The sequence below is a fragment of the Parasteatoda tepidariorum genome, chromosome 4 (genome assembly GCF_043381705.1).
Source record: "Parasteatoda tepidariorum isolate YZ-2023 chromosome 4, CAS_Ptep_4.0, whole genome shotgun sequence".
Lineage (NCBI taxonomy): Eukaryota > Metazoa > Arthropoda > Arachnida > Araneae > Theridiidae > Parasteatoda > Parasteatoda tepidariorum.
In genome coordinates this window covers 8,513,504-8,528,817 of record NC_092207.1, presented here as the reverse complement: position 1 = coordinate 8,528,817, position 15,314 = coordinate 8,513,504, and the positions used below count along the sequence as shown (strand labels likewise).

Here is a 15,314-nt window from a genome sequence, read left to right as displayed (position 1 = left end):
TTGGAATTTATTTTTGATTGATCTGATCTATTAATTTAAATCAGGCGTTCATGTCCTTGTTCACTTACAAACTTAAAATGAATGAAAAATGAAGCTTATATTGATTGCTAACTGTATTTACAATTTGACTAAATTGTCTTCTCTATGCTTTTGATCCTAAAAAAAAAGCGCAATTCTGTTTTTTCTTTTTCCAGATGATTTCTGTATAAGGTACCTGTACCTATGTTTGTTGATTTCTGGGCATTATCCTGCAGGAAATAATGATAATAAAAAAATAACGCTATAGAAGGGCTTCTAAGGCAAGCTTTCAAATGTTTTATTTATTTTTTAAGAATATTTTTACTAGTTTGAAATCCTTTTGGGAAGCTGGCAGTTCTAGGTGGTGTGAACAGGTATCACTACGAAAATGTGTCTGAATAGGTATACTATTCAGATTTTACAGAATGAAACCAGCATCACGAAACATATTTTATTATTAATTAAAATGTGTGCAGAACTTTCGAAATTAAAGTAGCGAAACACAAAATTAAATTAGTTATTTTTTATTCTGAAATATGATTTACATAAGCCCTGTTTATTTCTCATTTTTTTGGACAGGAATAACACTACTGTGACTAGATTTAATTTCAAACCCTAACTTTTTATGAGTTAAATTAGTAAAGGAATTTATATTTGAAAAGTGAGAAAAGACACTCATCTTCCATATTGATATATTTTTATTTTATTGGTCAAATGCAATTTTTGTTTCAACATAAAAATAACAAAACCACATCTAACTCAAAATTTTAACTTTACAACTGAAATAATAACTTACACAAAACATTCATTTATTAAAAAACTTTTTAGAACTTATTATTTTAAAAATTTTTATTACCTAATATTTAACAAAAATAAAATATGCTTTGTTTATATAGTTTAAAAAGTTCTTTTCAAATCTGATTAACTGCCAGAGGTTATATATGAATTGACACAATGTTCATACATTAAATTTTAACACAGAATATTTTTTACTTCTACTATGGTGTCTGATTTCTTCTATCCCAATACTGGTGGGGTAGAGAGTCATATTTACCAACTTGCTCAGTGTCTTATTAAAAATGGTCACAAAGTCATTGTAATTACTCATGCCTATGGAAATCGTAAAGGAATAAGATATTTAACCAATGGATTAAAAGTATGTTTATAAGTAATTTTTGAATTTTACATATTATTAAAATTATATTATTAATATCATTTTAATAATAATATTCTTAATAATATTAATAAAATGCATAACAACTTTTGTAATTTTTCCCTCAGGCACAGCAATTTCAAACTTTTTTGTTGTTGTTGCAAATTCTTAAGAAATGTTGTATATTGTCTAGTTTTAATTATTCATCAGAGGAGGTTTCCTTTTTTTAAATTAAATAGATTGCGAATAATTTATTATGCGTCTGAATTTATTTTAATAGTTTTAGCATTTTATATGTTTGTGTAGCTTTAAAATTATATTTTTATTCTTTTAATCTTTTTTTTTTAAATTGATGTCAGTTTCAATTTTGGTTCCCTATTAATTTTTGGATTTCAAACTTTGTTTTTCAGCTTGAATTCATATTCAGCACTATATGCTATAAATTTTTGCTTGTAGTNACATAGTTCTTTGATAACAATGTATTCTATTTAAAATTTTCACATTAGGAATGATACAAATTCATCTTATGTTTAATCGAAAAGTAGAAAATATGCAGAAAAAGCTCAACATTTGGTAATTTTAATGATGCTTATGCTGATGAAAATCCATAATAAATTATTCCCATATGCATACATAGTACTTTGATAACAATGTATTCGATTTAAAATTTTGACATTAGGAATGGTACAAATTCTTCCTATGTGTAGAACATACTTATCTTTTTTTGAAATTGTCCCCACAATTATAACACTGTTGGTTTAGAATTATTTTGCATACAGAAATATTGACATACGATATTAAATTTGTTAACTGAAATTTTTTTTAAATACGAATTGCAAAGGGGAGAATTTTCTTTTTTGAGGACAATCTAAAGTAAAAATATCAATAGTATTGATGATACAATTAAACTTTCAAGAATATTTAGATAAGTCAACCATCAACAACTAGTAAATAGTTTTGATTCTGAAAGAAAAAGTTGGAATTTATTTTTAATTGATCTGATCTATTAATTTAAATCAGGCGTTCATGTCCTTGTTCACTTACAAACTTAAAATGAATGAAAAGTGAAGTTTATATTGATTGCTAATTGTATTTACAATTTGACTAAATTGTCTTCTCTATGCTTTTGATCCTAAAAAAAAGCACAATTCTGTTTTTTCTTTTCTTTTCCAGATGATTTCTGTATATGTACTTGTACCTATGTTTGTTGATTTCTGGGCATTATCCTGCAAGAAATAATGATAATAAAAAAATAATGCTATAGAAGGGCTTCTAAGGCAAGCTTTCAAATGTTTTATTTATTTTTTAAGAATATTTTTGCTAGTTTGAAATCCTTTTGGGAAGCTGGCAGTTCTAGGTGGTGTGAACAGGTATCACTACGAAAATATGTCTGAATAGGTATACTATTCAGATTTTACAGAATGAAACCAGCATCACAAAACATATTTTATTATTAATTAAAATGTGTGCAGAATTTTTGAAATTAAAGTAGCGAAACACAAAATTAAATTAGTTATTTTTTATTCTGAAATATGATTTACATAAACCCCCTTTATTTCTCATTTTTTTGGACAGGAATAACAGTACTGTGACTAGATTTAATTTCAAACCCTAACTTTTTATGAGTTAAATTAGTAAAGGAATTTATATTTGAAAAGTGAGAAAAGACACTCATCTTCCATATTGATATATTTTTATTTTATTGGTCAAATGCAATTTTTGTTTCTACATAAAAATAACAAAACCACATCTAACTCAAAATTTTAACTTTACAACTGAAATAATAACTTACATAAAACATTCATTTATTAAAAAACTTTTTAGAACTTATTATTTAAAAATTTTTATTGCCTAATATTTAACAAAAATAAAATATACTTTGTTTATATAGTTTAAAAAGTTCTTTTCAAATCTGATTAACTGCCAGAAGTTATATATGAATTGATACAATGTTCATACATTAAATTTTAACACAGAATATTTATTACTTCTACTATGGTGTCTGATTTCTTCTATCCCAATACTGGTGGGGAAGAGAGTCATATTTACCAACTTGCTCAGTGTCTTATTAAAAAAGGTCACAAAGTCAATGTAATTACTCATGCCTATGGAAATCGTAAAGGAATAAGATATTTAACCAATGGATTAAAAGTAGTTTAGAAGTAATTTTTGAATTTTACATATTATTAAAATAATATTATTAATATCATTTTAATAATAATATTTTAATATTCTTAATAATATTAATAAAATGCATAACAACTTTTGTAATTTTTCCCTCAGGCACAGCAATTTCAAACTTTTTTGTTGTTGCAAATTCTTAAGAAATGTGGTATATTGTCTAGTTTTAATTATTCATCAGAGGAGGTTTCCTTTTTTTAAATTAAATAGATTGCGAATAATTTATTATGCGTCTGAATTTATTTTAATAGTTTTAGCATTTTATATGTTTGTGTAGCTTTAAAATTATATTTTTATTCTTTTAATCTTTTTTTTTTTAATTGATGTCAGTTTCAATTTTGGTTCCCTATTATTTTTTGGATTTCAAACTTTGTTTTTCAGCTTGAATTTACTATTCAGCACTATATGCTATAAATTTTTGCTTGTAGTATATTATTTATAACTCTTTTTTAGTAAACAAATTCACTTGCAAAGTAATTTTGATTCTCTTGCAAGTTATTGGTTGCTCCAGCTCAAAATTTTCTGTTTTACCTTCAACAACTTAAAATTTTTTTAAATTAATTTAAATAATCTGTAACTGAAAAAATCTTTAATAGTTTAAATAAAGTTAGTTTAATGCCAGGAAAAAAAAAAATTTTTTTTTTGCAATTTTAAGTGTATTATATTGAATTTAAATTTGCTTAGTTTTCTATATTAATAATCACCGTACATTTCACACCAAAAATATAAAGTTTTAATATTATTTTAAAAATTCATTTTTGTTTATTATATTATTTTAAAAATTTATATAAATCTTAGGAGAGTTTTCCTTAATTTAAAGTTTACAGTGAATTTTTTTTATTTAAAAAAGAAAAAAACAATTGGTAGAATGCGAAATAAAAAAAATATTCTGTAAACTTTCAATTTTTTAATTGAAATATTCAATTATCAATCCCTTTATCAATATATGTTATTGTTTATTTGTAATTGTCTTGAACATAACAAATAAATTGCTGTAACTTGCATGCTAAATATAATCAGCTTTTATTTTTTTCAAAAGTAATTATGTACTTATAGATACTTAATTCAATTATTAATTGCACACATTGTTTCACATTTTTTTTAGGTTTATTATATGCCTGTATGGGTGGTGTACAATCAGTGCACCCTACCGACATTATTTACCACCTTCCCTGTCATTCGTTTTATCCTTGTTAGAGAAAAAATTTCTATTGTACATGGACATTCAGTAAGATACTTTTTTTTTTCTCCTTACTTTTGCTGTAAAGGATCCTCAAAAAATTGTGTAAAAAGTTCCTAAAATTGTACGATTTGCCAACTTTGTTGCCAAATTCCAAAAAATTAACCATCACTAAAGGTACTAATGCTTATCATTTATTTATTTACCTTGGCATAGGGTCTGGAAACCCTTAAATGGACAATTACAGCATTTTTTAAAAATGATTTTAATGTATTCAGAATGGCTCAAAACCACTAGAAAACATTTTGTTACTCTTTTCAAAGCGTTAATTATTAAGTTATTTTTAATTAAAAACAGCCCAGTTTCGTTTTTAGCTGAAACGGGAAGTCACGTGATTTTTAAGGAACTGACGTCACATGTGTCGATCTTTCGTTTGTTTACATTCGTATTCCTTTTAAATTCGTTGTATTCTATCTTTCTTTCTACTTCGCATTTGTTTGAAACTACTTCAGATATTTTAATAATATGTCATCACCAAGATATAAATACTGCGTAGTGCCTTTGTGCACAAATACAACGAAAACGGCTCCGGAATTAACTTATTTCGATGTTCCAAGAAAAGATGCTGATAGAAAGAAATGGTGCCTCGCTATGAAACGAGATGATAAAAAAAAACCTATTTTGTCTACAACATCTGTCCGAAATGTTTGCGAAGACCACTTTAATGTGAGTATATGTATTTTTTTCTTATTTAACTTTTCTAAATGTTGAAATTTTTTTGTAAAAATTCTTAAGTACATTAAATATCTATGACAGTCATCTTTTGTTTACAATATTTTTTTATCTCTGAATATTTGATAAAGAGTGTGTAAGAAAAAGTTATGAATACCTGGTATTACTTGTTCGTAAAACGAACCAAATTTATTCAAAAAACTTTTTTCTTTTATTTGCAAAAGCTTTTCTTTTATTTATTTATCTTAGGAACTCAAGCACAAGCTACAAATATGTTTTGTAAATTATTCCTAGTGTCTCAAAATTTAAATTAGAAATTTTTTTAAATTCTTATTTAGTTCAAGTATGTTTCTATTGATAAAAAAGAAATATTTATGCAAAAATATATATTGTATCCATAAGCACATTATATTTATTTTTGTATAGGACTAAGGGTAAATTAGTTTTAAACAGTGTTTTGTATGAATTTTTAACTAGACTAAAAAACATAATAACCTCCAAAGTATATTAATTTTCTGCATATTTTTTTCTTAGAAAATATTTGTATAAGTTTTAAGAATGACTTAAACCGAAGTTCTGATTATTGTTTTTATTTGTTTCAGCTGGAACTTGACACTGAGAATTATCTTCAACATAAATTACTAGGAGTCAAACTTAGATTAAAAAAAGGAACTGTGCCTCATATATTTGCATGCCAAATGAATAAATCTCCTGCACCAGTATTATCAGCATCTACTGAAAGAGCTGTTAAGAGGCAGCGAAAAAATACAGTGCAAGAGCTATTGGAAAAGTTTGAGCTGTCAACTACGGATGCGAATGCAGAAGCAGATGATACAGGTTCTGTCTTACATCCTACTAGCGAAATAGAAGATGTAGCAAATTTTTTTGATAAAGCTTGCCAAGTAAATTTGAAAGCTGCTTATCGAAGCAAGGGTACAAATACTCATAGTGTTGCAACTTCAGAATTTGGATGCATAGCCGCACCAGAGATGCAAGACGTAGCTTCTGGTCCAACACCAAAAGTAATGGAATGTGAAGGAAATTACATCAGTGATGCAGAAGAAATAGTTGATAGTGATTATATTTGTGAAAATACATCAGGATCAGACTATGATCTTGATGATGATCATGAAGAAAAAAGAATAATGAAAGCATTCATGATAAAATCAGTGGAAAAAAATTCTTTTATGTGTTTAGGAATTCCAAATGAGGAAAAATTCCTCATTGAGTTTTTGTCTAAACACACTAAATGCTCAATTTTAAATGTTATGGTCACGCTTAAAAAAATAAGACAAAATGAAACGTATGAGTATCTGGGCATGTTATTTGGAATGTCCACTAGTAATGTGTCCAGAATTTTCAAGAAAACTTTGTCTCCTCTTGCAGGTGTTCTCCAGAATTTTATTGTTTGGCCTACAGATTCCAATAAAATCAAACAGTGTTTACCAATAGCATTTCGAAGGAATTATTATAATGTTCAAAGCATAATAGATTGTTTTGAAATTCCTATTGAAAAACCTTCAAATGCATTTCAGCAATCTATGACTTGGTCGGATTACTACAAGAATAATACCATAAAATTCATGGTATTTTGCACTCCTGATGGCACAGTAAGCTATATCTCAAAGGGTTATGGGGGGCGTACAACAGATGCCGCCATTGTGGAAGATTCAGGATATTTAAAGCTGTTGTTCCCTCACATGGATATTATGGCAGATCGAGGATTTAAAAATATAGCTCATTTGTTGCAGCAATTAGATTGCCAACTTATTCGTCCTCCTTCTGTGTCACAAAATAAACCAATGTCTGCGGAGGAAGTTAAATCCACAAAGCGGGTTGCTGCAGTCAGAGTGCATGTAGAGAGAGTCATAAATAGACTGAGAAATTTTCACATTTTATCGAAATATACATGTGTTGATCATAACTTGGTACAGTTATTTGATCACATTTTAATTATCGTTTGTGGCCTTATCAACTTTCAAAATGAAATTATTAAAGTGTAAAAGTATACTTTTTTTCATGCTTTTGTAAATTATTCATTGTCTTAACAATAATTATATAAAAAATGTAATTACATCAACTATTCACTACTTTAAAAAAATTATTAGACAATTAATGCTTAATTTAATCAACTTTAGAGAATTTTTTTTTAATGTTTTGACATTCCATCATGGAATTTTTTAATGTTTTGATACAAAATGTTTCTAATATGTATTTTTTTTCCAATTCATTTCATTGCAAATTTTGATAAATTTTTTAGTTATGTAAGCACAGAAAAAAAGTGTATTGATAAGTTCTTTTATTGATCAGTCTTGAATAGTCTCCATTTCTAAAAACTTCCTGTGTGCTTTCAACTTGAATTGGTTGTCTTATATAATTATTGTACAGTAATGTATATTTTAGTATTAAGTAATTATTTTTTATAACTTTTGTTCTAAGAACATTTTTTTTTCATTTATAGTCTTTTATTCAAAAAAATTTGCTGTTCATTGTTGTCAACATTTATTAAATGAATTGCCAAGCGTGCTTTCCGAACAGTTGATAAAATTTTTTGAATCCCTTGTTTTTTAGTTGTAATTATATCACATTAATGTATATGAGTGTCTTGTATTTTATCTTTCTATTTTTAAAGCTGAAATATGTTTTTATAAAGTTGACTGTTATATGTTTTTAAATCTTACATTTACATTTTCAATACAAGTTTTTATGAAAAGAATTTGTAATATTACTGTGTTTTACTGTTCAATTTATTTAATGTAAGCAATATCAAATTCAATCCTAAACAGCAGTATATTAAAGATTTTTTGCACTTACACCAGTTTGTTAGCATTGTAAAACCGTTACACAAAGCTAAGTGTTCAATTTTATAATATTTGCAACTTCTAACAGTAAATTTTAAATGCAAAATTTTCCCAAAAGAATTGGTATCCTGTTTTCATTACTGAGTCCATATTTAATGCCAATATTCTACCTTAACAGCAGTACATTATTACACCATTTTATGCACTTACACCAGATTGTCAGCATCGTAAACCAATACACAAAGCTAAATGTTACTTCCTTAAATAATATATTCACAACTTCTAATAATACATTTCATATGAAGAGAAGAATTATATCTTTTTATCAGAGACTCAACAAATAACAATGGCTTAGAAGTCTTGATTAATTTCTACTTAGTTACCTTAAATGAAGTCTGTACAAATTTGTTACGTTACTGCAGCGTTCTTTGATGACTACGGGTGTAACAAGCTTTTATAAAAAATAAAAAAATAGTAACAGAACTTTAAAATAACAATCTTTTTTTCAAAAAAAGAAACAAAAAGTTAGCTTTTATTGGTATTTTAGTGAATAATAATAAAAAGACTATCCCTTATTGCATAAAAAAAAAATGGATGGCCAGAAAATGGCCACAATGTTTTATCGTCTAAAATTGAGGATCTAGTATGTGAAGTAGTGTGGTAACGTAGATCAATCTGAGACGTAAAATTAAAAACTTTAAATATGCAAAACTGACAACATTTATTTTGTTCCATTGTATATGGCATTCTAAATGAATTAGAATATATTATTATAGAAAATTGCTGTAACTACATACTATTATATAATGCAATATTATAAATCAGAAAAAATTTTATTTTGAAAGACAATTTTTATAAATTTTTGGAAAAATTGCTTTTTTCCAAAAATAAAGGGCTCTTTCCATTAAATTTTGACAATACTCATTATCTCGTTGTACCCATAACTCAGCAATTCCTCTCGTCTTTTCAAAGTTGGGATTTGCAACACAAAACAATCCTCTGGATTTATTAGCAAATAACATTTGCAGTTGCATTTGTGCATAATGTCTATCGGTAGGCATGTTGTTTATGATATACTTATTTTTAGTTTTTTCTGATATAGGGCACTTAACCTCAACAATAAAATCTGTGGCGATACCATCTGGTGATGCACCAAAGATGGGATGTTCAGGGTTTATTAAGAGGCCACTAGGTTTTATTTGAATATTGTGATTCCTCTCAATTTCCTTCAATACCTCAACTTCAAGACGACGACCTCTTTTTATAGCTACCGTTGGTCGAAACTTTGCTCCAAGAAGCGCTTCAACTAGACTTCCATCTAAAATTGAGCATCTTGACGCTTCATACAGTTTCGATGCAGTTATTCTAGCATATCGAAGCTCATGCCATAGGGGTTGAGTATGTTGCTCCACTGATAGTTGGCCTACTTTTTTACAAATATCAGAATTAATCTTTCTCTTTAAGTAGTTTAAAAAAGCGTCAGCTTCAGAGCCAGTCCCCTCCATTGCAAATTCCATTATCAGATAGTGAATGGACACCTTTTCCGAGTCACTGAACTCAGAAAAGTAATTACAGAGTTGCATATTTTGAATATTTTTTTCATTTATAATATCCATGCATTCTTTCAAGATTGATGGGTTTTTGGGAGGGAGATCATTAATAATTTTTTTCCCCAAACTTGACGCATAAATGAACTTTTCACTGGAACCAACTGTTGACAGCTTTGGTTTTTTCCAGTAACATTCCACTTCTGTTGGGGATGGCACTGAACATTTTCTGTGAACCCAGAAAAGGAATGCAATCGTGTGCTTGCATCCACCTGCACTTGCAGCACAACCATCACACTGAATTGATAAGAGATTTTCTGCCATCTCATCACAAACTAATGTGACGGTGTATGCTTTGCTTCTGACTTTGTGCTCAGGTGTGATTCGTCCCTTGACAGTGCAGGCAGTCTGGTCTCGCTTAACCTGCACGTAGCCCACAGCATTATCTCCATATGACTCTCTTGCTGATCTGAGATAAAAGGAAATGTTTTGAAAATTAATTTGAAATGACTATTAATGGCTAAGTCTATAAAAAATTATAAAGAATTTTAGTGAAATATTATTTTAAAAGATGTATTAATATTTCAGAAAAAGTTTTAAAGAAAATACATAATTTAATGTTTTTTTTATTTTAAACTTGTTCTTATATATATTTAACTTCATTTGCATTTTTTCATAATATTAATCTATATTATTTATTAAAAAATATTTCAGAGAATTCAGATTATAATTCAGAAAATATTCAGATTATAATTGCAATAAAGTATTGAAATCAACCATGCTTATTTAGTTCTAATAAATAAGTAAAGAATGCATGTTTCTTCACCCCTTGCTTTAAAATTTTTATTAAAAATATTTCTCATACTGTTAATTATTTTGTATTTATTTAGGCCAAAATAAGTGAAAAAATATATTTAGCATTTCAATAAATCACGATTATGAAATATAGCATGAAACACATCTTTTTTTTCCCCTATGTGTGTGTTAAAGGTAAAATCTTCAAAGTACGGCTCACTTCCAAACAATATTTTAATTTTACACTTAATGTAGTTATTTAGATGTAAGAGAAAAAAGTTATTCTTTAATTTTCAAAATTATTGATAAATGTTTGAAAATGAACAGAAAAAAAAATTTCAAACTACTTTTTTGAATTTTATATTTTAAAACAAATTTAATTATGATAATTTAACAGATCTTTTAAGCAATTATTAGAGAATGTTTTTTTTATGATTTGAAATTCCAAAATCCATTTTTGCTAGTAATTAGAAGATCAAAAATATATGCATAGAAGGGGCACCATTGTCTTATTTGCATCAAAGGGTTAAGCAACAAGTATGCTTGTTTGACAATTTTTTCAATTTCCCCTTCTCTTAAAACTATTTAATTATGCATTAATTTCTTGTCTAAGAGTTTCCTTTTGCAAGTACCAAAGAATATTTAATTTGAAGAAATATGATAATAAATCAACAATAACCATTCTTTTTAGATGCTCTGTTACAAAAATAGGAATTAACTTTTGTAAATGCATGCACCAATCATATGAGTTTTTTTAAGAGATAAATAATTTATTATATATAAAACAATATATAGCAATTTAATAGTTAACTGAAAAAATAATAACTGTAAAAATATAGATGTGAACATCTCTGTGTATTTTAATATTAAGTGCATTTTAAAAAATTTGCATTAGTGAATTTTTTCTTTAGAAAGTTTTTTTTAAATTTTTTTTTAAAGGTAAAATTTTATAAATAGATATGTAACAATACATAGTAATTGCAAAATTCTTATTTACTCAAAGAATAGATATAAATTCATTCTGTTAATTTTAATATTAAGTATGTGATAAAATTCTACATAATTTATTTATTTTTTTAGACAGAAAAAAACTTTACATTTTATAAATACATATATATTACTAAAGCTCCTATTCACTTTTCAATAACTATATAGAGAATTAATATGAGCGCACTGTTTATTTAAATACTGAAAGCATATTATAAAATTAGAATAAATTTTTTTGTGAAAATAGCATAATTTCTATTAATTCAAAGAAGAATAAAGTTCACGATGGATATGAGTATTAAATACATAATAAATTTTCTGATAAATCGTTTCGTATTCGTTGGTAATTCGTTTCAAGTTATTTGTTCAATTAAATTAAAAACAAATTCGGATGTAATAAAAGAAACACTTTTAGCTAAAATAATTATATAGCTCAATTAAATGACATTACATGAATACTTGAACATTTATAAATTAAGATGGTGAATAAATAATTATTCCATCGACTGATCTATTCTATGGCGATACTGATTGTTTAAATCATAAATCTAATATTTATTGAAACAAATTCCATTCAATCCGTCTTTTTTTATAATCAAATTAATTAGTTAGGTGTTATAATATAAATATATATATATATTTAAGTGAAATAAACTGTTCATACCTTTGAACTTTCACTCCTCTGATTTCAGGCGAAAAGAAATGCTGATTTGATGTGAAGAATTGCATGATCATTTCTTCCGTTATTTTTGGAAGATTATCCGTCTGGGCTTTTTGAAAACCTTCCTCCATTTTACACACACTTATAAAAGTGTAAATTTAATCCACAAAATTAGTATTAGTATAAATTTCAAGACGAAAGAGAACACCGTATAAAAATCACGTTGAAATACGCATTGAGAAAGGAGTAGACTTACCTCCCGTCGGCACATGTGACGTCACGGCCAATCAGGGATCGTTTTTGATTGCATCATCTACGGAGCCTTTTTAGAGCAATTTAAATTATTAATAAATAAATAAATAAACATTTTTATAAATAAAAAATCGGATTTTCGAATTCGTGAGAAAATTTCCTACACGTTATGACTGAAAATTTAAAATTTTAAGAGATGCTGTAATTGTCCATTATACAATTTTTTCTAAAACCCTGTTTTTGGTTACCATGATATTCTTTGCTTTTATTGACATCTCTTTTAGGTTACCACAATTGTTTTTTCATTACCAGATTGGTTCTTGGTTTATTTTCATGTACATTAATTTAATTAATTTTCATATATATATTAATTTAAATTTTAAAATTCATTTTTCTTTTATCATTAGTTACTCGCTTGTTAGAGTCAGACCCCTTTGGTTAGAAAAAATGCCTATTGTACAATTTTGATGAATCCCTGTTTCTGATTATATCTATTAATTTTTGACTCCCNTTACTCAAATAAATACACACAAGCGATTAATACGATATCACTTTTCCATAACATCCTTTTCCCATTCCCCCTCCTCCGAAATTAGTAATACATTCGCAAAGCAAACACTTTCAAGGCCATTTTACTGCATTCTGAAGTAGGGGGTGTAGTTCTATTTATAGCAGCGCAATGCAAAGCATCGTACTTCAGGAAAGCGTATATATACGCCTGCGGCAGTTACCGCATCGTCTGGCCGAGACGTATATATACGCCCGCGGCAGTTACGGGGTTAACAAAGACTCCTGCATTTTACGACTACCACCTGTTTGCCTGTATATTCTCAAATTTCTCCATATTTGTTGAAAAAGTTGTATGCAGTATGCTGAGTGTTAATATTTTAAGTACCTTTTACGGTCAGGCTACCCTTGGGATTTTTTCGTGGTTTTTCCTTTCCATGTAACGCGATTGCGGGTTAGTTCTATCAAAATGTCCTCCACAATATAAAATTTCTTCCAATACTGGATTGATCCAGGAGTTTCCTTGTCTTCTGGATTGGGTTCAAAATTACAAGGCAACAGAGTTGAACACTAGTATCCATAAACCAAAAATTGGGTCGGCTGTTTAACAATTGTTATAAAATAGTTTAAGTAATTATAAATAATGGTTTAAAAGAATCTTCTTTAGATTAAGATTTACATACATATTTTTTAATTCGCTAAATGTAAGTGCTTATGTTATTTCCACTTTTGAATTTCTCTTTTTGACTTAAATGATTATACATGATATAGTAAAACAGTAAAATCTCAGTTATTTTTTTTTTACAATGTTGGCAGGTATGTATTACCTTATCAGATATATGTATGCTGATTGAGAATGGCAAGTTTCTGAGAATATATATGTAAACAAATAAAATGGCCGAGTAGAAAGAATGGCAGAGTAAAGAAGAGCATTTGTTTTCACATATATGTCTTTTAAAATTTTATTTTCTCTGTACCAAACTTAATTTTTTAGCACTTTTTTTCTGACTGAAAATAACTTTAGATTGGGTGCTTGAAAATTGATGCAAATTTTTTAAAAAAGTTATCTTGTTCAAAAAAATTAAATAGAATTAAGAAAAATTATTAAAGTTTTTTTTTAAATTTTTTTTTTTAACAAATTGGCGAAATGTTTCACTTAAATGGATATAATTTGAACAAATGAATCGTTTCCAGTTTTTGCATATGTTTTATGAACCTGAACGAAACATTAATGGAGTAATTTTTTAAGTATTAAGTAGTCTGATCACATGCTTTACATTGAAAAAATAGAATCACAAAAGTTGAAGTTCTTTTATTAGTTTTAATATCCTATTTTATTCTTATTCATCCTATAACACTTTATGTTTATTCATTACTGTAAGTGTCAGTTTGTTTTAATTTACATTAAAACAAACTGACACTTACAATAATGAAAGAGTAATAGTTCCCATTTTCATAATTCCAGTGGCTGAAATACCAGAAAACAAAAACACAAATAATGTTTGCACAGATTTATGCAATTCGATTTTGTTTAGTGTATATCTTTCATCTTTTATAATTATTACTCATATATTTAAATAGAAAATTTTAAAGAAGAAAATAATGAAAAATGTATTAATGAAATCGAAACTGACGTCGTCAGGGGGTACCAGTTCCAGAAGTCATAAAAACACAAAACCTTTTCTATCAAGAGAGCATGACAAATGTCTGAAATTTGCTCTTTCTGTACCTCGAAGGTTTTGCAAAAAGTCCAGAAAGAGAGAAAAAGAGAATAAAAAAACAAAATACAAAAGTAAACTGAGTTGCCCCAGTTAAGCTTTTCTACTAACAAATGGCAACAACTTTCTTGCTTACGTTTTTCTTCTTCTTTCTGCTCATAAAATGGAGGCGTAGTTTGTTAGTGAATTTCTGTTTGGTTAAGGTTTTTCAGAAAGTAGTGTGCTGTTTTGGTTTAACTATGGAATATTTTTAAGCAGGTTTTTTAAACGTTGTTTTCCTTTTGTAATTAGTTTATATAATACTTATTTTAATTAGGAAAGAAAATACTACTCTTAGAGCAAATGTTTGTCCAAATACAATATCAGTTATACCAAATGCAGTGGATACAACGATCTTCAAGCCAGATTTCTTGCCAAAGCTAAAGTCGAGAAGTAAAGTAATTTATGCCAACATGTTCACCTTATTTTTGCTGTAAAATTTCATTTGTATTCCTTTTAGCTTTTGTTTTCTCATGGCACTGATGTCCCAAAGTTAAAATATAGGCTCTCTCATATCTTAACTATATATAAGAGCCTGTGGCAGAATCTTGGGGACACAGCGACATTGTCGCAGAATACTTTCCTTTTCTGCAGATTTATTTTTAAAAAATGCATTTTTTTTTTTTACTTTGCTTTGAGAATGAAAAAAATTCTCAATGACTGATTGATATTATTAAAAGTAATTTCCAAGTCGATAAAATTTTAAAAAGTAAACTACAGTGAAACCTCCTGTTATGGACACT

The 15,314-nt window shown here is 27.3% G+C and overlaps 3 protein-coding genes across 5 annotated transcripts in view; 2 read left to right on the top strand and 1 right to left on the bottom strand.

The window, feature by feature from the left end:
* Positions 1 to 1,635: 1,635 nt before the first annotated feature.
* LOC107456840 (phosphatidylinositol N-acetylglucosaminyltransferase subunit A-like) overlaps positions 1,636 to 15,314 on the top strand; it is a gene marked incomplete at its 3' end in the record, with an annotated part of 31,867 nt that continues 18,188 nt past the window's right edge. For 2 of the 3 annotated variants that reach the window (XM_071180467.1, XM_071180462.1), the window contains 1 exon segment: positions 1,636 to 1,744. In XM_071180467.1, the coding sequence (XP_071036568.1) occupies positions 1,680 to 1,744 (65 nt within the window). 3 annotated transcript variants of the gene reach the window in all.
* Positions 4,767 to 8,077, top strand: LOC107437173 (Cathelicidin-like antimicrobial protein). The gene is made up of 2 exons (XM_043056658.2): positions 4,767 to 5,258; positions 5,867 to 8,077. Exons 1-2 carry the CDS (start codon positions 5,058 to 5,060, stop codon positions 7,265 to 7,267), a joined length of 1,602 nt encoding a protein of 533 aa, XP_042912592.1. The 5' UTR covers positions 4,767 to 5,057; the 3' UTR covers positions 7,268 to 8,077.
* Positions 8,532 to 12,471, bottom strand: LOC107437172 (uncharacterized). Its single transcript, XM_043056659.2, has 2 exons — positions 12,059 to 12,471; positions 8,532 to 10,081 (listed from the first exon to the last, which is right to left on the bottom strand). Exons 1-2 carry the CDS (start codon positions 12,184 to 12,186, stop codon positions 8,899 to 8,901), a joined length of 1,311 nt encoding a protein of 436 aa, XP_042912593.1. The 5' UTR covers positions 12,187 to 12,471; the 3' UTR covers positions 8,532 to 8,898.

Coding starts and splice junctions, on each gene's coding strand:
- LOC107437173 (XM_043056658.2), top strand. CDS start 5,058: ATGTCATCACCAAGATATAAATACTGCGTAGTGCCTTTGTGCACAAAT. Junction 5,259..5,866: donor TTTGCGAAGACCACTTTAAT/GTGAGTATATGT, acceptor TATTTGTTTCAG/CTGGAACTTGACACTGAGAA.
- LOC107437172 (XM_043056659.2), bottom strand. CDS start 12,186: ATGGAGGAAGGTTTTCAAAAAGCCCAGACGGATAATCTTCCAAAAATA. Junction 10,082..12,058: donor AGAGGAGTGAAAGTTCAAAG/GTATGAACAGTT, acceptor CTTTTATCTCAG/ATCAGCAAGAGAGTCATATG.